The sequence below is a fragment of the Ascidiella aspersa genome, chromosome 8 (genome assembly GCF_963924565.1).
Source record: "Ascidiella aspersa chromosome 8, kaAscAspe10.2, whole genome shotgun sequence".
Classification (NCBI taxonomy): domain Eukaryota; kingdom Metazoa; phylum Chordata; class Ascidiacea; order Phlebobranchia; family Ascidiidae; genus Ascidiella; species Ascidiella aspersa.
In genome coordinates this window covers 16,593,628-16,617,506 of record NC_139454.1, presented here as the reverse complement: position 1 = coordinate 16,617,506, position 23,879 = coordinate 16,593,628, and the positions used below count along the sequence as shown (strand labels likewise).

General features: G+C 40.8%; 1 protein-coding gene across 1 annotated transcript in view; it reads left to right on the top strand.

Moving 5' to 3' along the window:
• Positions 1 to 23,879, top strand: part of LOC146136347 (protocadherin Fat 1-like) — a 68,840-nt gene that overhangs the window by 25,552 nt on the left and 19,409 nt on the right. Inside the window, exons 6-22 of the mRNA XM_083395440.1 lie at positions 7,681 to 7,835; positions 8,352 to 8,505; positions 8,855 to 9,077; positions 10,543 to 10,682; positions 11,108 to 11,324; positions 11,815 to 11,912; positions 12,443 to 12,653; positions 18,684 to 18,939; positions 19,268 to 19,501; positions 19,665 to 19,932; positions 20,210 to 20,656; positions 20,820 to 20,981; positions 21,148 to 21,312; positions 21,769 to 21,952; positions 22,303 to 22,530; positions 22,738 to 22,949; positions 23,566 to 23,832. Coding sequence (XP_083251566.1) covers positions 7,681 to 7,835; positions 8,352 to 8,505; positions 8,855 to 9,077; positions 10,543 to 10,682; positions 11,108 to 11,324; positions 11,815 to 11,912; positions 12,443 to 12,653; positions 18,684 to 18,939; positions 19,268 to 19,501; positions 19,665 to 19,932; positions 20,210 to 20,656; positions 20,820 to 20,981; positions 21,148 to 21,312; positions 21,769 to 21,952; positions 22,303 to 22,530; positions 22,738 to 22,949; positions 23,566 to 23,832 — 3,621 coding nt within the window. The remainder of the gene's footprint in view (positions 1 to 7,680; positions 7,836 to 8,351; positions 8,506 to 8,854; positions 9,078 to 10,542; positions 10,683 to 11,107; positions 11,325 to 11,814; positions 11,913 to 12,442; positions 12,654 to 18,683; positions 18,940 to 19,267; positions 19,502 to 19,664; positions 19,933 to 20,209; positions 20,657 to 20,819; positions 20,982 to 21,147; positions 21,313 to 21,768; positions 21,953 to 22,302; positions 22,531 to 22,737; positions 22,950 to 23,565; positions 23,833 to 23,879) is intronic.

Sequence of the window (23,879 nt, the reverse complement as noted above, 5' to 3'; positions counted from 1 at the left end):
AAAATAATTATTTTAACTAGAAACGAGGCGAATACGCTTATCTTATAAAACTTACTGGATATATGTGTGTTTTTCAGTTTTGTTTATGTTAATAAGTGAAAAAACGTTTATCGTTATAACTGTTGAGTTGTAAAATCACAAAACTCTACCTATTATGTTACGATCTGCGAAAACCTGACAGTTGCCATCGAATTACCTAAACACGTGCTTCGGAACAAACCAACTAACGGTCAAGCCGGGTCAATTCGTCAACCCACGCCCCACCGCAAATTCGAGCCCCATTCAATTCGGCGCCTTTCATGGCTTCGGGCCGCCGGTCAATTGTGACGTCACAGACGCGTCGGCTTCGGCAGGGCGAAGGGGTGGTGAGAAAAACCTGCGACACACAGCTCCTTGTAATGAGCTAACTGCCTATAGGCGCTAAATGAGGTCGGCAAACACGAGCCTCGTTCGCTAATGATTTTAGGGCTCATTTCAGGGTGCTGTGAGGTTTGGGAGACCGAGGGTCGTTTATTGACAGATCCCGTTTATTATTGGAACACAACTACACTTTAAGTAATTTTACTTCTATGCGGTTTAAAACTTGATTTCTTTAGCATATTTTTTAAAAAAGAGGAAAGGTAGTCTGGTCGCCATCGTAACGTTTTAAGGTTGTATACCTCTCACGCAACCGCCCCTGTGCACACCTATGCGTTTCCAATTAACAAGTCTTACAGCAGCCGTGATGCGGTGTTTAATCGGCGTTGCCATCAGACTGTGTGCAGATGTTACGTTGGTTTCCTTAACACCGACGGGTGATTTGTTTATTCTGGGGCTACGTCGTCGGGGTACCTACAGAGCCTTTGCTTTCTTAAGAGCGGCGCTATTTCAGTTGTTCGGAAAAGGTAAATCCCTTCTGCTTACATAAGCCCGGTTATAAGCGTTTCGCCTAAAATCTGTTACACTCAACGCTACTGCTTCAAGTAGCAACTCTGCACCGTTAAATGTGCTGTGGCAAAAAAACAGAATTCTATTCTATTTCAAATTAAGAAAACACCTTTGAATATCGTATTTGTATGCTTGCTGCCGTAGAGTAACATTTTGTACTTCACGGCACTGGGCATCAAAATCAAATACAACGAAGTTTGCGTTGGCACTTAAATCCTTAATTAGCTGTTTTAAACCTTAACCAACGACTTAAAATAGTTGTAGCAATAACAAAACCTGTTTAACGAGGTTAGCAATATCCAATCGGGTGTTTTATCGTAAGTGAGGTTAAATAAACATTCAGAGGTGGCATCAAATTTGCTGGGCCATTTTTAGCTTGTTTTTAAACAGGATATTTGTGGTTTGGCATTGTTTGAAGTAGAAAGGGTAACTGTAGCTAGGTTTAAGATTTGTATTGGATATCTTCGTTGTTCAAAACACCTTATTATCGCTAAGTTTTCCAATTTCACATAAACATTGCTTTAAATCAGTCGTCGTCACCCCGAAGTGCAGGTGCTATCTTTTATATCAAAGCTTACTTGCGAACTTCTGACAGAAACGGAAAACTTTAAATGCAATATCGCGTGGGTGCTCTGGATAATAGCAGGGTGAATAATGCTGAAGAATGGGGCGAAATTGGGGCTTGCGGTCGGGACCACGATCGAGGGAATTCGGTCTGGATTTTACCAAACGGCACATTTCTGGAACCCCAATGACCGTTCTCGTTACTCAACTCTATAGAATAGTTTCCCCTTTCGCCCAGCAATCGATGCGCTGGCGCGACAATAAATGACAGTTTCTGCTGAAAATAAACCGGTGGGCGCGTTGCACCATTTAACCAGTGCGCTGAATTGGGGGTCTTGGGCGCTGTATTTACTGCGGTTGATGACTAACACTGTGATAAAGGAATTTTGGACCTTGTTAGAAGGCGCTTTATGAGAACGGTGCTTCTGGTTATTACGCTGAATCTTTTAGTGTGCCTTTTTTTCTGCAAACAAAAAATTATTATATTCACAAATTGGCGTTATTTTTAATTTTTTTGGATTAAATGTCTTTCTAAATTTGGAAAAAAACAAAATTGATTTTTTGACGGAGTTTTTAATTATGCCGTGAAGAAATAATATTAGGAATTACACTATGCCGTTCAGTTGCGCGTAACGAAGCGACTTAATAAAAACACATGGATTTTCTCAGACCAAATCGCAACAAGATTTGTCCGACCCTGGATCACAGGCCACTTGGTTGTTATACTCATCAGGTTGTGTGTGCGTTTGCTGTGTATCCTCATACGTTTTTCGTGTATGAATATGGGAAGGTATTGTTTTCCTTGACGCAACTGGCAGAACAAAAATGCGAAATCGCCTTGTATAATACGTTGATTCGGAAGCTGATCGATATTTAAAATATCGTGGCTTTTTGGTTCGTAAAAGCAAAGGTGATCATATTTTACCAAATTGAGGCTTTCCTTGTGTAACATATGACATAATTAAAGAAGTAGACTAATACTTAATCCCTTCAACGAATGAGCTGAATCACTATGAAGCTGAATACACGACTGAAGTTTTAGCGCTTTTTTCAAATTGAAAAATCCAAACATTCGTAAATAATGCAAGCTCTTTCCTTCAAGCGTAACGTTAAATTATATTTGTCAAGCCTTAGTGAACGGGTTGTTTTCGTAAGAAAAAGGTGGAGCTGTTTACTTAAGGTTTGTTGACGCTACTTCGCAACGCGAGATCTCGTCCCTCAATATACCCTGGCCGGGTGGTCCCATTGTGACGAAATAGATAGCCTATCAATGTTGGCAATAGAGGTTCAAGTCGATTCACGACGCTATATAGCCCACCGTCGCGCGTATCAAATAGCCAGATGAAACGCGGCAAAGTCTTAACGAAGGCAAGCATTCACTCGCTTTTGTTGGCAAATTCCTTAGCCTAAGGGTTATCGTTTTGCACTGGCGTTGTTCGTTGCTATTCGAGAATACCCAACCCTTTTGCTGTACAGTTAATCATGACGTACGTTGTTTTAACGGCGCCTGACTGCAGAGCTAAAGGGTTTGTATTACAAGGTTATACCTCAAAACCCGTTGTCAACTTTTCGCTGTACCAATTAGTCAATCATTTCGGAATTTGAATCATCCACAGAGTAAAAAAAAATAGATGATCTAACATGTATGCACTTCGCTTTACTTTATATTGATTTGGGTAAACTGCAGGTTTTTAACTGGAAAAGTATTATATCTTAGTACCTGTAATTGCTGTTTCGTTAACTTTACATTGCTAATAGTGCCAATTGAATTTATTTAACATCTAGCCTTTTGTGATAAAACGAAGGTTTATTACTGTATAAACCCCTTTAAAGTTTTAAGCTCATGTCTATTATGACTTGGAAAGCGGTCCTAATTGGCGTGGTTAAAACACAATTTGTTAGCCGTCAACAGACGCTCGTCCGTAATTGGCAACGAGACAAAAAGAAAGTGTTTTTACTGCACACATAAACATGCTCTTGTGTTCCCAGTTTAACGACTCCTTTTTGCAGTAACTTTGATTCATGTGTTTGCGCAAGAAAAGCTTTAATCAATTGATGTGGATTTATGTGTTGCTGAAGGTCAAAGATGTCGAGTAATCAAATTCCCAGCGACGGTCATCAGTTGTCACTTATATGAGACAAAAGTTTAATTTGATGGCAGGACGCACTTGTTATTATATGTTACCGAACGATTTGTTGTGAATTTTAACCACTCTTCATAAGGTTTTCTGAGAATCAGCTACTGTTAAACATCAAGGCATTTAAAAAAATACCGATTGCGAAATAAAACCAACACTTTCTCTACAGAATATAAAAAGCTGTTGCGGTGGCTAAAGCATAAGCCAGATAGGTCAATCGTATAGTTGGCGCCAGAATACCCGAATTAGCTTTTGTATGTAAAAGTGTGCTAGGGCACCCTTTGTAGTAAGTATAGACTCCTTAGAACAAGACTGATTACAAATGAGCAGACTGACAATCAGCTCGCACAATTAGGAAACAGCGTTCAACGTTAGTTGTTTTCCCCACAAACAACCCCACGCACCCCGCACACGTCGTGGTTTGGTGGAGCTTGTACTCGAATATAAATCACCTAATGCAAATCGCAAAACTCAAATTAAAAAAACACATCTATTTAATTGTTATCATTTAGGTTGTTTACTATTTCGGCCCTCACAATCCTATTAACTATCTTATAATACAACCTGCGTCAGTTATAAATAGCATTTATTTAATGTACTAATTGTGTGGCATCTGTATTTCAATGTCGAAACTGCATTGGAGAACAAATAATCGTAAAGTGTCACTCCTAACACTTGTTTTTCAAAGTTAATCCCCTGATTTAACTGACCCCATTCCTGCTCGTAGCCCGGTCTTTTTTCGACCAAATTTAACTTTCTAGCACATTTGGGCGTTTGCCCCCCCCCCGTGTTTCCTCCCTCCAGTTAGCGGCGTCAAAAAGCCAAATCCAAAAGCGTCCCGAAATGGCTCTCACTCATCGCACCCAAGTAGTAACCCAGGCAGCGAGTGAAACCACCCACCTCGAATCGGCGTGCTTTTATTGTCGCGAGCCTGCCCTTGTATACAGTGCTGGGGCGCATTTTAGTGAAGGCTTTCGACGGTGACTTTCGTAGATCCGGGTCAGTGGTAAAGCAACCCTAGGTACCTATTATCGGTTTGCCACGGGAAGCTTCGAGTCACTAAGCCGCCCCCAATCGGCACAGACATCGGGGCTTTATGTTTAAGCTTTTCTTTCGTACGGAATTTGTATTATATTCGTTACGGTGCATGCAACCCTTACATCGAATGACGTTGCCATGGCGGTTTTTGTTTAGATTGGCAGTAGCATGAAATAAAACGGGTTTTGTAGCATCGCAACATATTAACTTATAAAATCTACCAGGAAAAACTTTCGCTTGGGTAATAATAATTTCATTTTAATATTAATAAATGGCGTCAATAGGAACAGTTTATAACCTCCGCATGTTTTAATGAAAAAGTTCATGTTGGGTATATCATTCGTATCATTCGTCTTTGGGTTACCATTTGGACCTATTGAGCGACTATTTGTATCACTCATAAGTATTTTTTGACAACTAAACCACGAATCGTTATAGGGGTCTTTGTGCTAAGAAATTCCCAGTACTTAAAGCGGTAATTTATATTTGAATACCCCCCTCAACTTGGAAGGAGAGCGAATATTTAAAATATTTGGATTTGTGTTATCCAACTCAAACCCTGATAAATTACCTAGCACAGCTCGGATTAGCCCAAGGAAACGCTGTTAGCATTGGCTTTAGATCCACAATAGCTCATCGTAAACGCAGAACCATTGCTCTTGCACAATCGGATTCCTGCGGCGTATTTTGCGCTTGCAGCAACGAGACCTATGGGTGCTTTGTTTGGGTTCGGATTACTAGTTTGGAATCTACATGTCGGATGAGCAATGAATCTGGTTTCGCTTGCTGCCGCACTTATAGATAACCACAATCCGGGCCAAACCAAACTAAGGAGGCGGCATTTTTTTCAACTTTCAAAAATGTACCACGAAGTTTCAAATATTTTCTCATGATTTCAAAAAATAGCATTGAAAAAATTGAATTCAACAAACGATATTTAACAAATGGATATCAGTATGTTAGCGCTACTAAACTAAAGTTTTTAAAGTCTTTAAACAACTTTTAATATAACTTTGTGTTGATTTATTTATCTTGTACCTAATGTTGCAGAACTGTAGGCATTTGTATATTATGCTCCATTTACCCTCGGTACAATTTTCATTCCGAAAAAAAAATTTCACAAGGTTAAAAACTCGAGGTATTTAAATTACGCATTGTGGTGCGCGATAATATATTAAACGCTATCAAAATTGCCCCGGTCGATATAGTGTTACTGGAGTATTTGAAACAACGGCAACATAAATATCAGCCAATTTGATCTCTTTACATTTCAAATGGCCCTTACCCCGAATTACCCAAACTTGCGGTCGGGGTTGGGTGGGTGCAAACCTCCTCTCTCCTACCCGACTGCAAAGGTTGCAGACTGGGGCGAACCATCAACCGACACCCGACGGCCTTTTGTTTTCCACCAACAAGCCGCTTAGTTTACCTTTGGTCGGCCCCCGTTTTCCGCATCATTTAACGCTAAGCATTCACCCGGCGTTCTTCTGCGTCAACAACTTTTCGGCAGCGTTTGGTGAGCGATTACGTAAAGGGACGCTTTTAGCCGTCCGTCTACTTGCACTCGTTAATAAGTACAACACCTACCCTATTAAATGCCCGTGACGGTAAACAAGGCTTCGATTCTGATTTCCGCTGGAGAAGAGTGCTTCTGTACGTTTATTCAAAAAACATCACCGGTTTATTTGAGGGACAAATTTTTTTTTTCACATTTTAGCGTTACTAATGGTAGTAATAAATCCACATTTTTGTTTGAACAACTGAGTGTACTATTCTGCCCGCATTTAATATTACGACTTGCAGTGGCAGAAGTGGAATATCGCTAGCCGGAAGGCAGCCGTTTTAGTTTTTCTGGAGAAGAATCGGTTTGCGCTCGACACGCGTCTCCAATTTAAAAACCTCACTCAGTTGGTTCTGGTCAGTGGTCAACGGTGGCGAGCGGTCTAACTTTCGCTGGGCGATTTGATCCGACTCTCGCGCTAGTTAATCCATGACATGTTTGAGTTTACGGACGATTGGTGGTCGACTTCCTTCCCCTTGGCGCTGTTTGTGTTCACTTTCCTGTCGCTTCCTTTTCACTGTAGTTATGCCGACAGACTGCAGTTTCTTTTATATTAAGTTCATGTTAATGGAAATTTGCGTTAACCGGAAATAAAATCACTGGGGGCTAGTTGACTAAATATAAAATCCGCTAAAGTTGTTCTATGTTTCCTAAGATAGAATTTTTTAATGTTTTAGTTCAGTGTTTCCTTTTACGCGCTTCTCTTTACAAAAGGCTTTTATTTTTTACAAAAGCTTTATAGTTATACATATTGGATGTACTGTACCAATAAGTAGTGTTTTTTATTTTAAGACAGTTTTCCTTTTTTGGGTGAAAACTATACGAGGTACCTATTTATTTTTTGCTTTCATCAGTAGACGAGTTGCAAAGTCTTGTGCACACAAAACGTTCCCGAGGTGCTTTTACGTTAATAACAGTTTTGATCTTCACAAGCTTCTTTATGCAATTTCCCTTGGTCTTGCGTCCAAACCACACGTTTTAACGGTTCGCGGGCCTTGATGGCCTACTACTGTGTGCCACTGTAGCGGCAACACTGGAAACCTTTTCATTCGCAGCTATCGAGAACGCCAGCGATACAGGTGCGGTAATACGCAACAAAAGCAGACGTCTCGGTGGTAGCGTTTGGGTGGTCACGGGGGCGCAAAGGCAGCGAACTGTGGCTGACAGCGTGCAAGATTGAAGCTAAAGAAGAAGGGGCTTAACTTAATTAGGTTGCTCGAAGATGAGTGCGCGAACGAGATACGCGATACGTGCTTTGGAACCGGAGTTAATTGTTCTAATCCGAATCGGGTTTAGCCTGGCTATGCCATTTAAAGTTCTCACAACGCAAAATTGACAAACACTTATGTGATTACGCCCAATCCGTACTCCTGAACTGTTCGTTTGCGCAATATTTAATTTGTTTTTTTTACGATTTTTAACTTCCCAGAAATATGGTTATTTTTTTTGTAGGTCGAAATTACCGATTCGGGATCCCCACCCCTCTCCTCCACGGTCAAGGTCGTGGTGACGTTGGATGACGTCAATAACAATGTTCCCAAGTTCATGCCTGACGTCAGCAGAATGATTCGCGCGGTTGTCCCATCATCTGGAACTCCCGTCGTGCTGTAAGTTCGCCAATCTGAAATAAATTTTTATCAGTAAATTTCCGCAGTATATCAATTAGAGTGTCGAACCACTCAATTCCCCAGGTTCACGTTTGGATCTCTTTAATGTATCTTTTCACCGTTTATCAGTATAAGTTGCGACGTTATACTGGAATGAATTGCTCTTTAGACGGGTTCGACTTCAATTAAGGTTTCGTTTCTTAAATAAAATATTCGGAACAGTTTCGGTTCCTTAAAATGTTACTAAAACGGTTCATAAAGATTCTGTTCGCGCTGAGTTCGACACTCTCTCTGATAGAAATTACTCACTGTGACACAATTTTCTGCCCCATTTTGGACTTTACTTTGTTTTTTTGGTATTACTGCTTATAGTTTTATATACTAACACCGTTTACCGCACAAAGTAGACGATGCGAACTTAAAGACGCGACGACGCTTTCAAAGAGTAGAACGTATGGTAAAGCAAAATGAGAAATTAAATAACATTTGTTAAATTTTGATGTCGTTGCTTCACAGGGGGAGAGTAGTTGCGTTGGATCCTGATCAAGAAAACAACTCCATCGTCGAGTATAAATTGAAAAGCAAGAAGTTTTCCATAAACGCGACAACAGGAGTGATCAGTACCAGTGAAGCATTCACCCCCGTTAGACAGGCTATCAGTAGTTTGAAGGTTAGTTTATTTTTTTAAATTAGAAACTGCTTTATTAGAATATTGAATTCGGAAAAAAATTATAGTAAACAAATCCTACGATAATTAATTTATTCCTTTTATTGTTAACTGCTTGACTGTAAACATAATTCAATTTTTTGCTTTATTATTGTTAAACCATTTCTTGAGTTAAGATAAATAAAAACTGATGGGATAAAAATTGCTAAACAGTTCGTTTTTAATCATTTGAATAGCGTTGTAATATTTTCGTTGGTATATAGTAAGCATTATATTTATCAAAACGCCATTTGATGGAGTGACACAATCTTCATGGGCCAGCCTTATAAAACAACCACTTTCATTTTTTAAGGTGCGCGCTGTCGATCGCAACCTTGGGAAATCGACGGGTCTCGAGGTCAAGGTCAACTGGATCGCGACCGATGACATCGAGGAATCTCCAATTAGCTTTGTCGAAGCAGCCAGGAACGAGAGATACCTTGAGCACGTGGACGGAACCTCGTCTAAAAAAAGAACAGTCGATATTTTCAAGGCGGAAGGTGGCGGTTCTCAAATCCGTTGGTTTTCGATCGAAGGTTGGTGTTTAATTGACATGCGGCCACTAAGATTATAATCGGCGTGTGGCATTTTTTACAGTTTTTTTTTGTGACTCGCATCAATTTTTTTTTTGTCGCATTTATAAAACTGGTTCGTTTATGTTTTGTTAGTAATGCGAAAGTATTTGAATATAAACAAAACATATTCTTGTACTGCGTGATTTGTATATTTTTGGAGGAAATTAGTTAGGTTTTCGCCACCAGGTTGCATTTGAAACAAGTTTACCTGAAAAATGTCGCGAAAGTACGATCTTTCGCAAACTTGCCATAACCCTTGACCCAGCGGTGTTGGATTGTCAGCTAACCGCCAAGCCTCGAGGTTAAGGTGACCGCAAGTAACGACAGATGAAACTTTCTTATCAGCGCATCGGATATTGCCTCTGTCGCATTCAATCAGATTACGAGCCGATTACCGCATGACTGTTGTATAAAAAAGCTCATAGGCCGCACTTTTAAACTCTTCTCGAACGGCTCTGTGCGGGGCATGGCTTGTTTTGTTTATCAATACGGGACTGAAAAAGTAAATTGTGGCATGTATAGTAGATCATTTTACGCTTTCGTGAACTTTAGCAAAATCGTTTTTAAAAGCTTTACTGTAAATTTATTATATAAAAAAAAACGTATATAATTTACATCGCGGACTTTAATTAGTTTGAGGCCTATTCGGCCGTTTCGATTTGCACTAAGTTTATTCGGTGATTTTTGTGGTTACCATTATTTTTCGTATTCCACTAAACAAATTTAATGTTGCTTTCAAAGAAATGCTAAAAAATTGTGCCCTCAACTATGAGGATATTTCGATAAACCAGAGACAATACCCGTGACTAATTAATGGCATCGGAACGGATCCGATCCTATGACGGTATCAGTGCTGATCGATTCCAAATTAATTTTTCTTTTGAATCCAACGAGTTTTTCCAATTTACTCATTTCATGGTAATACCGTTGTTTGGTATCAGGCCGGTCGATCGAAGTTTTTTGCCATAAAATACCGGAAACCGGTTTAAACGGCGCGATCTGTTCATATGACCGTCATGTAGAGTAACCTAAAGTATGTTGATATGTATTTCTGCGTTGCAGCAGTGGCGACATCATAGTAAGGGAACACGCTAATTGTCGGAAGAGTTGGCAGTAATTTTCGCATTACTAAGCGCATATGATATCATTGGCGATTTAAGTGATATGCCAAGGCGATATGCCTGTAGCGGTATTTATTCTGTACAACAAACTATTTTGGGATGCATGAGCAGACCACAAGTGGTACGAGTTCCTGTCCAAGAAATTTAAAATTTGAGTATTTTTTCAAGTGGTTCCTTTTTTAATATTGTCAACAGTGAAGGGATTGTTCCACCTTTCAAATTTTTATTAGAACTTTTGATGTACAGTACGTGCCAACACCACTATATTTCAATTTGATACTCATATATGAAAATGTTATTTGCAGGTGGGAACGATGATTTGATGTTTTACATCAACCCAGTGGAGGGAACCCTTCTAGTTGCAGGATACCCCGACTCCGAGAAGCAGAATTTCTATAACTTGACTTTGCAAGTTACGGACGGACGAAACACAGCTACAACAAGCGTAAGTTGAATGGAATTGAATTGAAAAGTTGCTTGGGAAATCAGGTTGCACTGTTGGAAGATAATAAAATAGATTGTCATTGAGTAGTCAGATTTAACATATATTATGTCCGACATTTTTTAAGTATATTGCTCGATTTAAATTCGGCTGTAGTAGAATTACTATAATGAATTTAATTTTTTTATTGATTATCTAGTATATCGATGTTAAAGTTTCATAACAGCTGAGTAAAATATCATTTATTCCACACAAAGTTTAAGATTATCTTTCATGAGTCACGCTTGTAATAAGTTGTGTACATCTCGAAATGACGCATCGAAAACAGGCAAACATCGAACGGCGGACTATCTTTTCCGTCATCATTATAGCGCAACAATGCCGTCTATTGTTGCGTTACAATCCCTTTATTATGACGTCTCACGCAGGTTGCTGTTGCCATTGACGACGCAAACGACCACCGGCCCTACTTTGACCAGACGGTGTACCGGGCCAGGGTGCCCGAAAATGCGCCGGTCGGCTCGACTATCCTCACCCTGGAGGCCACCGACAGTGACGTAAGCGAGCGGAACCGTAACCTGGTGTATCAGCTGCGTGAGGCCGAACAAAGCGACAGTCTGGAGAAGTTCAGGATTACCAACTCGGGTAATTAGTAAACTTTGAAAGCCTAACATAAAAGTTACACATTGGACTCTAAACCGCGGAAAGTGTTTTTACGCAATCATGGTGATGTTTCGAAAGGCGTATCTCTTATGTTTTTAAGCTTTTCAATAGCATTTGATGGCATCAAGTCGAACTGATGGCGTATGGTTGACCTTAACCTCTAGCTTTAAAGTCGCGTAATGCGTTGCCTATTGATCGCTTGCATATGCGCTTAATGCAATTAACTACTCGACGTATGCGTGACGTAAGAATCCCACGTCAGGGTTAAATAAACATTCCGCAGAATCCACCCATCATACATATCCAGCCTTTATATAAAAGAGGTGTAGAGGGGGCGAGATTTTCAGTGAAATAATCTGGAATTACAAAAAGTCTTCAATAATGTTTATTTGTCTTAAAAACCTAAGCTTTTTTTTTTCATCGTATAAACAACTTTTTTGTTAAACCATCTAATCATCCATTTTGTAAACAGGTGTTATCCTTACCAAAGCGCCACTGGATCGCGAATCCCAGCGGGAGCACATTTTAACGGTTGAAGTCGACGACCAGGGTGTGCCTGGAGCATTGCAGGTGCGATGAGACACAAACAAGCATTTCTATTCATGATATATTCTATGTATTATGCATGTTCGTGGTAGAGCCTTGTAATGCTTTTCTGCATGTTTTGTTACTCATATCCCGAACATCCAAACAGTATACACTATAATACAGTGTCTAATTAGTAGTGACCATTTAAATATCCTGGTATTCAACAATGTTCCATCAAACTTCTTCACCCCATTGCTATAATTGCATTAAACAAAGAGCGTTAAATGGCTGGAAATTTGCTTGCAAATTGTATTACGTTAAATAAACTAAATTATGTACTTAAGTAGCCTGCTTTATACGTTTATTTGTTAACCGTTCTTTAAAGAAATTCAATCGTACAGATAAGGGTAAGTCCAGTACCTGTAAAGGATACGCCAATTTTTTGTATCTACTATAGTAGACTAACGTTTTTATTCCAAACACACTATGAAACCTAATTACCATTTTACCAAAATGTTGCAAGTTGTTATTTCTTAATGACTCTAACTCCGTTACTTTTTGACGTTACGTAGGGATACTGTCGCGTTATTATTACGATCGATGATGTCAACGAGCATGCGCCACGGTTCACCTCCGACACCTACTCGGCCAAAATGACGGCCAGCGCTGCCGACGCCGATACTGTCGGTGATGACGTTACAAGCGGTGACGTAGTGCTGAGGGTCCACGCTATCGATGCGGATCACGGCGACAACGCAAGGGTTGTTTACTCTATCGCTGGCGGTAAGTTCTTGTCATTTGATAATAACATTTTAGTTTGATATCCTGGGCATAAAATTCTTTAAAAGTCAAAAGAGTCCGGTGTTTGACATTTTCGTATGGTATTCATCGACTTTCTAAAGAACTTAAGATTTTTTCTTTACGATTCATTATTACGGGCAAAGTGTATTTCATCCTAGTTAGTCTCGCAACACACCGTAAGGTCTTTCCCAAATGCGGCGTCCGCTATGGAAATCAGAAAACTCTCCTGTGGCTTTATTGATTTGCAACTGCGGCTGTGAAATGCGATCATTCGTCCCTCTGGGACTGCCGGGACGTTCCGATTTAAACGACCCAACCCGGATCTCTATTTGGCGCTTGATGTCCTGTCTAGCCTTATTTTGATAATTTATTTACTCGCGAAAATTGTTTCCTTGTATAAAGTAGTTTTTCCTTTGTATAAATTTGCTTAATAGGGCCAGACGTCGATTTTATAGTTTTGAAGTCAAGGAATAACCCATATATATATATATATATATATATGTTTGGTTGTGAACTACTACAGAACAAGTAAGCGAACTACATAAAATTACATTAGTTCAGGTTTTACTGATAATCGTTTTTCTCTGTATACGTGCCATCGGAAAGGCTGACAGTATATCACCATGTGAAGTTCATGGCTTGATTCATTTGCTAACTGCTGTTTTGGTAAAAGGAATGCCAATAAGGCAAAAAAAACATTCAAATTGTCAGACGAAACGTGGTAAATATCATTTCTTTCTCTTGTTTTGTATTAGCAAACCGGTGGTCAGTCAATTGTCCATGGCTTACAATGAAGTAGCATTTACCTCATTCGCCTGGTGTGCCACGTACATCCGTAAAACTAATCCCGGGACAACAGTATGAAAGCAATCATTACTAGGAGACCAAGAGACGTGGAAATAAACTACTCCTATTGGCAACCATTAGGACAGGGACCCACCTAGAACGTCGGAATTAATAGCGCTACAGATGACTTGAGCAACTCGCCTTACGTAATACGTATATGGCCTCTATGACATTTTGTGGCCGGGCGGAAAAGAGACAGACGCGACAATTGAACGATGCCTTCGAGACCTGTGCAGGGTTCATGGAGTTAATACTCTTCCATTTAAAGATCCTTATTTGTATCTATATTCTAATTGCCTATTTTTTCTTAACGTATGTAACTTTCGATAGAACGATTTGTTAAAGTTAGTTGAAATTACATCATTGGAGAGTTGGAGGCACATAACCTAAAACCATATGATCGATTTGACAAAATATTCGCTGGGGAATTTTTTCTATTACAATTTTTTTACATATAGTTACAGCAGTGCAGGAAAACGTATATATACGATTTTGCGACATGCTTTTTAGGGCATGAGAAAGGTCGGTAATCCCCCAAGTGCTTGAGACCAAGCCTCTCCCTCCTTTGTAACTATTATTGCCGCTACGACACTATAATTATAGCGACCCACAACGAACGCACCCGAAACTACACACTACGAGAACATCCTTTGTAAAAAGTGGGTGCGTGTTCACGGGTGTGCTTCAAAAAAACGCGACTGCTATTATTAATTTAAAACTTTGCTCGACTATCCCCAACTAAAAAAAAACTTTCTCTCGCCTTGATATTTTAGCTACACGATTACGGTGAGCGACAACAAAAAGCACGAAACCAAATAATCACATTTGCACTTGTATGCCCGTCAACAAAACAACTCAAATCAAGCGTTTGCGAACAATAAACCGCACCCAACTATCCGGTGTGATGTTTTCTCAGACGCCAGTCGTCCCTGATGCAATCTCTTTCCCAATTTTTCGGGAGTAACTCGCTATAGACAAACCATGATTCGAGTCACAATGCGATCTGTCCACGTTTTGCCATTGTGCCCCAAGTTCAAGATTGTCTCGTCCTTCGTTAAAGCCCTTCACGGGTCGAACGCGTGTAAAGAAACTTTCGCTTTTTATCTAGCAGCTCTTAATGAAAACTTGTTGTCTGACAACTCGCTGTCATAGTAAATGAACTGTGACTGGTTCGTTTGTAGATTTGCACAACAAAGTGTCTTCGGCTTTGGTTGACATCAAACGGACTGTGCACTTGCAAGTTACAGTTTGCTTTTTAAAGACGAACCTCGTCATATATCAAACAGCGCGAAATTAATGTGAAGCAGATGATCCAATCAGTGGTTTACTCGTTTGCCGATTGTCGAAATACCAATGTTGTAATGTAAAACCGAGATGTATTGCCAATAGCCCGTATTTATAGTTGATAAAAAAAAACAGACAAAAAATCCTGCATTGGCGACAGTTTGTCGAGTAATAGATTCCGTTAGATTTTCTCGTCCCTATAATTGAGTCCCTACCATCCTTATTATTGTTTTGTCACGCCGGTGCCACATACCCCGAAAGCTGTTAAGCAGCACAAATAGCTCTCGCATTTCGACATGGCCTTAAGTGCTTTGTCACAGATTTAAGTTAGAAGTGCGCAAAGAGAAAAGCGACACATAGTTGCGCGAAAATAGGACTTTTATGTGTCCATTTTTCTCATATTACTTTCCCCTTGATGTAAAGTATTTATGTCGCCTTTGAGATTTATAAACCCATTTTGATTGCTAGTAATTTTCCCAATTGCAGCAATTTGATCGAATTCATTTCTCAAGGTAAATGCTGTAATCCACTGAAACAATTAACTTGACCGATTTTATCGCCTGTAGTGTCTCGATTGTCAACCGCCAACGCGCCAAATTGTTTTGACACGCCAAGACCCCACACACCCTCTTCAGCATCATCGCCCCTAAAATGGCTGCAGCCGTAAGAATCAAACCATCTTGGGCGCGCATTATTCAGCGCTATCGTACGCGACCGGTAGGAATGTGCTCGTCCCTGGGACTTGTTGCCACTTTCCCTGTCTTGTTTCCGTTTAGTTCCGTCACGCCATCGACTGTCAGTGGTCCCGGGGTCGCTCAGATCTTTATCGCCTCTGTGCGACGCTCTGTTGTGTTTTGCCTTTATTTTCTGGCCAAGCGGCGACCCCCGCATTGCGCGGCGCGTCATTCGTCTCACATTGGCCGAAACGCGAACGATTCTGATTTTGCCGAAACAAACGGCGAGATTTTATCCATGGCAATAGACCGCCAGATTTTATCGATCGAAATGTTTAAAACCGTCTGGCTGTCGCCAGTGTAAGTTTGAAAATACACGCTGGCTAAAAATAAATACGGTTCGTTGTATATTGTGCCGAACACATATTTCGCATTTCGCCCCGAGGCCGTGAAAACGCCACTTTCCAAAAATAAATCATGCGTATATAATTTCCCGGAAAATATGTTTTTGAGGCTTGCCGGCATTGAATAGCCGACATAAAACGTTTCACGAAAACGGCACACTCGTACCATATTTCAAATAGACGTTTAACTATATTATACTTAACTTATCGCCGCATCCAGCGGCCGCATTAAAAATAGACGATTTCGTCGAAATTTTTATAAAAAACATTCTGGATGGAATTGGATATCGAAAAACAACCTTGTTGTGGGGCGGGACTGATTTTAGAAACTCCCGTACAACCTTTGTCATTTTGCTTGAGAGACTTACGACATTATGTCTACAGCGTCGTATTAAGAGGTTTTCCAATACTACGTTTTCCTGTTTCTAAAGAAAATTACATTTGTAAGAAGTATATCAATCGATTCTTTAAAAGTTGTTGCGTGTTCGACGCTCGTTACTATGGCGATATAATTTATTTGTTCGTAGGCGCTTGATTGCCTAAGTTGAGCAAACAGACTAGCGCTGTGTCGTCATAATAAAATCATTTTCGCGCAGTCCAGGCCGTAAATAACCGCCTCTCTTATGCGAAACGATGGAATTGTTGTTCGTTCTCGGGAGTCCATCGTTGTCTTGAAAGCAAATATTGGCTGTACGCGTTTGACGGCGCTCTGTGTTGCCTAATCCTGACCATTGAGTCAGTTTGGGTACGACACGAAAAAAGACCCATACGAGAGCGCCATTTGCTACTGATTATACTGATTTTCTTTGTTTTGGTTTGAATATACACTTTGTTGTTAAATATTTTCTAGTTATTAACGTTGTGTTGCCTGGATAGCATGCAGTTATAAATCTGTTCAGTTTGGAAACAGCAATACCGAAGTGTGCACGAAGTATTACACGACCGATTGTATGAAAAATGTTGGTGGCTTTTGGAGTGTCCATGTTGAAGAGGAAACTGCTGTCCAATGCGGTTATATGGCTAGTATTGGTGAATACTTAAGGCCATTCGACCGCAAACACTTATAGTCCAAACACAATATGACCTGGTTTATTTAATGGTCATACGCCCGTTATATTGTGCATTGGAGCATGACCGCTTAACAATATAATTTCGACGAAGCAGAACGCACCTGTTAATAATAACGCACACAAAAAAATGGTATTAATATTTGTCGGGTATAATTTACAGAAGGACTTTTTCCATATACAATCTTAGTGGACAATGTCGTTAGGGTGTTATTGGTTGACCTAATTAACATCAAGGCGTTTACAACAAATAGGTTCAGTAAATACTCAATTGCATCAAACCAACAGTTCAATGTGGAAATGACTAAGCGTTTCAATCCTGTTGCGTCGATTACCTGCGAGCAAACAGTTCTATTTGTTTTATCATATTTGCATTACCGTGCAATGATGTATTGATCGCGCAAGTCAGCAGTCAGACGCTAAACGTGCACTTGAGACGAATTCCTCTGCCGCAAAGAGGTCAGCAGTCACAGCGAGAAACTGCCCTGTGTACACTGGCACCATACAAGAATTCGCGATTGTTTATGCAAGGAGTCGGATCGCGTGCTGCCCCCGACCCCCTACTGGTTGTCATATATACTGCTGGTGCATACACATCTGTCGGGTGCAATAACATCGACCAAACTGCTCTTGTACAAAGCAGTTTTCCTGACCTTTATGTGACACGATGTTCTAGGGTTAACCCCAGTCGATGGTTGAAAGAGCCAGTTAAACTTTTTTCCTCTTAAACATCAGAACTTAACTAACGGTTTCAGTTTCAACGTCAATTTTCTTATCACTACCTATTGCAGCAAAGAACAAATGCTTCTAAAAGTGTTAGCGATAATAAATTCGCTTCGTTTAGTTTCGTTTCAGCAAACACGAACCTTAGTCGGTTCATACACATAGAAAAAATCGGTCTAAGTATGACGGATTTGACGACAATTTTCCTGGTTTTACTGGTTATTACATGTGCACGCAAAACGGATACCTCTCGCATATATTTAACGATGGTACAATAGTGTGATTGGTTTTGCTACCTGTCCAATTACCGCTGCAGATATGATCGCACATGTTTTTTTATGAACCAGTTTAAAGTGGATTTCCACGCTTGATTGGCCGCCGGAGGGCAGTAAGTGCGCGTCTCGTCAAGTTGATGACATGTACAAGTGCCTCGTGATATCGACGGTCGAGAGTGCTTTTAAACGATGCGCCCTATTGAATGTAGCACGAAAAATCGAGTCTTTTGAAGTTGTAATCGATTTACAGTTCGTTTCAGGAAATGTGTCTGTCGGGGAATTTAAGTATTTCGCGCTGTAAGTTTGATCTGCAGGTGTCATACAACCGTTTGTTTACCCATTTTCATATTTACGACTTGCATTCAAGTTAAAGTTTGGTTTATTCCTTTAATTTGTGTAGAAATCAGTTGGAAATTTATTTCCAAATTTCGGTCGTCTTGAGCGTTACCATTTCTTAACTTGGTCTTATAAATGTGAATGTCACTAAATACATGATTTTAAACAAATAGTAGATCAGTCCAAGTATTGCCCAAATTGAATTTTATCGTAGATTAATTTATTCCTAGCCTTTATCTTCGCTCAAAATTTATGGTAAGACTGACCAATTTTGAAGTGCCGTTATTGTTTGAGCAGACCTTTTCTAAGCTCAGACTACGGTCATAAGTATATCTATTTAGTTTGCCAAAGCTTGGATTTAGCATATTCATATTTACATTCACGCGCCTTGAACAATTTTTAGGAAACGACGAGGGTGTCTGGCGCATCGACTCCAACACTGGCGAGATATCGTCGACCGTTGGAAGCGCACTGCTCCAGCCCGGTAGCGACACCGAGCGGCGGTGGCGGCTTGCTGTGAAGGCGACAGACTGCGCGCGTCAACCTCTGAGCTCCACCACACGAGTCAACATCTCTGCTCGTCCGTCCTCGGACGCACCGCCGCAGTTCGAGGTCGAGGATTGCTCGGCGAAAACCACCGAGAATGCGCCGGTCGGAAGGTAAGCGTTTCTTGCGCCAAGGTTTTGTTGCAAATTCATATACAACGTTGCCTTTGAAGAAAAATAGCTTGAAGCTGCTTGTGGTAAAAAAATTTGTGACTTTACGATTTTTTTATCGAGGTGCCAGACTACATCGTGCGCTCAAAAAAGTAGAGAAGTATAAATTGGTAATTTTTAAACGCAACAAACGTTCATAATTAATACCTTCGCCAGGGATGGTTTTAAAATATTGACTCGAGATAAAACTTTTATATTTTTTGATGATGTGCCAGCTTTTTAATCATGAACATAAACAGATACAATACTAACATGAACCTCGTACTTTCAGCTTCATATTTGCACTGAGCGCCACATCGTCCATCGGCATCACTTACGAGATCAGCGAGGGTAACGAGGCTGGCCATTTCGCGGTCAACCAGCACTCGGGTGTGGTCACCCTCGCGCGCGCACTCGACCGTGAAATGACGTCACTTTACAACATGACCGTAACGTCATCGACAGTAACGGGTCTCAGCTCCTATGCACGACTGGTGGTCACGGTTTTGGATGTAAATGACAACAGGTGGACGCTTAGATTTTAAAGGAATTAAAGCTATTTTAAAGGAATTAAAGCTGATAGAATTTTTTACTGGTACCAGAGTATTAGTTATTTTTATGTTTTATTTTATGTTACCCGTTGCAAATCAAACCGATAAAAACCCAAACCTTGAACGCATATTACGCAGACCTGTCTTCGAGCAACTTCGATACTCAGCAACAATATCCACTGGCTCCACATCAGTGATAGACTCCAGCAGCGGACAGCCCTTGGTACTGAGGGCAAGTGATCCTGACAAGGGCTTCAACGCCCAGCTTGTCTATAGGATGATTGACTTAAAGGGCGCCACTGTTGGACGCTTTTTCGAGGTGGACGCCAATATGGGTGCCGTTAGACCGATTGCCGGCGACCAAGATCTATTCAGCTACGATACGCCGGACGAGTTCAACTTCCAGGTGAATATAAATATACTGCTTACGTGTGAGTTTTATATTTGTCGTGTGATAAACCACGTGTTTCCATGCGCCGACCGCAATGCAAACCATTTAGGCGGTGTAAGTTTGAATAAAGGTCACTTGTAAAGCAAACACATACACTGAATTAAAAAAAAAACGTAAAGTAGATAAACCTAGGCGACGTGCATAGGTTGCTGAAACTTTTTTTTGCCCTTGGAATGGTTCTGATAGGCAACAATTATTTAGCCATGTTTATTACTTTCTTAATTTCGACTAGGTGACCGTCCGCGATTCTGCCAAACCGCCAAAATCCTCTCATACCAACGCCGACGTCACAATCCACGTCACGAAACGCGACGACTCCCCTCCGCGGTTTTCTGCCTCCAGCTACGTCATCAGCCTTGTACTTCCACTCTGCAAGGGGGTCATAGTCGCAAGCAACGTCACTGCGACTTCCAGGGGGGTCGTCCCCGTGACGTACTCGATTTATGGCCGGAACGAGGGGTCAGCTTTCGAGATCGACCCCCACAGCGGAGTCATCAAAATAGCCAACTCCGCTCCTATTCTGCCAAACAAGGAGTTTGCGCTCCGGGTCCGCGCATCTGATGGCAAAAGAAGCACAAGCGTGAGCGTCACCGTTACTGCTTCCGTTATGGCATCACATCAGCGGTTACGGTTCACCGAGCAGCGATACATGGCAGATCTGCCGGAGAATTCAACTCAGGTATAGTTGGTGTTGTTGAAAAAACGTTCAAGGGTGTGCAGCATTTTATTCCATTTATTAAGAAATAATAATTAATGTGTACAATAATGATATTTCAAGAAAGTTTGTCTTTGCAATACTTGTTTTTCTTTAATGCCATTGATTACATTGATGCCTCTTACAGATTGTTCCGTTGGCTCTTGTCGCCGTAATTGGTACCAGCATTGAAGATAACATTAAATACTCCATACTCAACTCAAATCCCAGCTTTCAGATCGGTTCAACCTCGGGTGTAGTGAGCACAACCGGAGTGCCGGTGGATAGGGAAACGCATCAAATATTTGAAGTAAGTTACATTGGTCTTGGTTTGGAATTCCATCAAGAGAGTGCATACTTGAAGTGCTTTTAGCCTTGAGCAAATTTTGTCTTTGCATTTTCCCCTCATATTATAGCTTTATGTAATATACTTTTTTCCCCTTCCTCAATCTTTTAATCGACCACTATTTGGTTAGCTGCTAATCGAAGCAAAGGAAACAAAACCGAACTCCCCGAAGCAAGGACGTTGCGTCATCAGCATCAACGTCACCGATGTGAATGACAACTCGCCTGTGTTCGTCGGCTTGCCGTATTACGCCTCAGTCCAGGTGGATGCCGCTGTGGGAACCGAAATCAAGAAGGTGTGATAAATTGCAATAAATAAAATGTATTGTTTCTCTACAAATATCCTTAATTTTATTTTTATTCGTGCTTTTGTCAAGCCCCCCACAGCATTGGTTATCAGAACACAATATGTATTAGCGGCACACTTTATACAAAGCAGCATTTTTATACCTATAAAAACCGTCCTTAATGCATTGGAAGACAGTGGGTAAAAAAGTCTTAATACTATCCGTTAACTGACAGAGTTTGTGCATTTAAGTCTCTCTCGGTTGTTCGCATGTCTATTTAAAATACATTATTTTTCAAAACTAGGAAAAGTTCCGCGACACTCTTGAGACTTTGTCACACTAGATTTCTCCGGTAGACAGTTTGAGAATCACTTATCTAGATTCCAATCTAGTGTTCAGTCCAGTATTTTTTCTAAAAAATGTTAGTCGACAATATTGTGGTAACCAGTCGTTTGGCCTATTTAGGTCGTGGCGGTTGACGAGGACGCGGGCAATAACGGCAAGCTATCCTACCGATTGGAGGGAAGCCACTCTAAACTCTTCAAAGTGAACCCGAAAAATGGATCCATAACCGTGCGAAAGCAACTTTCCGAAACATTTGGAAGCGGAAACGCCAAGTTCAACCTCTCGGTGGTCGCCACCGATTTCGGTGAGATTAGCAAACGTTTTTCCTGAATGAAACTTTGCTGTTGTTGTATTGGTTGACTTGTAAAATAATGGAATACAATGAAATAACCTTTTCCATTCCCATTTATTCTCTTTGCTTCGTATTTTGGCCCGAATTTCTTTGGAAATACATTTCTAGCAATAAAACGCATTTAAGGACTTGACACAAAACGACTTTACAAATGTAACTAGTTCTCGAACTCCAATCATATGTTCCCTTTTTGCTGTTTCTAATTAATCCCGTTTTTGCCCCACCCAATTGTCAATCGTTTGTTATTCCTCTATGTAGAATAAAGGTAAATGTATTTATTGAATAAATGTGTGCACTTTCAGGTGTCCAACCGCTTCACGGTTACGCGGTGCTGCGTGTTTCAGTGGTCAACCGCGCCACACCGGTCTTTAAGCAGCCCTTCTACGGCGGCATCACGGTGTCCGAAGGCCCGCAGAAGCACACTGTCGTTTCGACCATGGTCAAAGCGGAAAGCCCTGACGAAGCGGACGTTTACTATTCTATCGAGGAAGGAGACCCGCTCCAGCAATTCGACATCGACTTCAGTCAAGGTATTTATAAAAAACACATTAAATAGTCTAAAAATGAAAAAGACCTATATTACAGCGAATTTAATAGAATAAGTCGCAGGAATCGCGAAATCATTCCACTACTCTCCAATAGTCAAGTATTTGTATAAATTTTAAATGTTTTATTTGTTTGTATCCCAAATCTAGCTACATAACTCCTAAATAATGCCAACCTTATCCTATCTCAAGGAACCATCACGACCCTCGGCAATTTGGACCGCGAAGAAAAGACCCAATATCGCCTCCGCGTGAGGGCGCGAGATAGCCAGTCACGTGCGCACGCTGACGTCACGGTGTTGATTGACGTCACAGATCTGAACGATAACGCGCCGATATTTGCCAGCGCGAGCTACGAATCCACGTTGCTGGAGTCGGCGCCTGTTGGCAGCGAAGTGGTTCAGGTGAATTTAAAATGTTGCAACGAATACAACGTTAAAGAATGCAATTTCACTTTAAAGATTGTTGTTTCGGTCAAGACCAGGGATCTAACTGGGGTCCATGAACCCCTTGTGGGTACATGACTTGTGGGTACTTCTAAGGGGTCTATGAATGCCTATTGAAAATATTCGTGTATATTTGAGGAGCAATCAAAATAAAAAGGGAGTTTAATTAAAATAAAACGGAACTGAATGTAGACTCATAACACTTTTTTTAGGCCGAAATGAGCAGATTTCTAAGGTCTATTGTATTATATTACGGCAATTTTTAACGTCATCTCTGTAAATTGCTTGCCCACCGTGGTTCACGCTAAGCAAAAAAAAATAAAAAAATTAAGTGGTCCGGGGTTCAAAATATTTAAGAACATCAGGTCTAGACTTTAGACTAGAGTATACCTTTTTAAATGAGTGGCGACACAATGAATCAAAAGATATTTTTTTAAATAATAAGAGTTTTATTTGCATCCATATAAAATTTCATCAAATATAATGCACATCGCAAAAATCGTGTTGCGCTGATTGGTTTTGAGAAATAAAAAAACACCGAATTATCCTTCACTAACGCCAAATTACGTTGTAGATTCAAGCCAATGATAAAGACGCCGGGAGCAATGGCCACATTACCTACGCCATTCTTGAGGACGAGCCCTGGTTGGACGGAAGGAGCTTTCTAATCGACAGCGACACTGGAATGGTGTGGACTGCCAACAGCCTCGACAGTGACGTCAATCCGCTGATGAAGTTCGTGGTTAGGGCGTCGGACGGTGGGTCGCCCCCACGTCACTGTGACGTCATGGTGACGGTGCGCGTTGGCGACATCAATGATAATGCCCCAGTGTTTGGCCAGGTGCGTTAAGTTTTAAAACAAATTATTCTTGAACTTGTTTTAGGAGT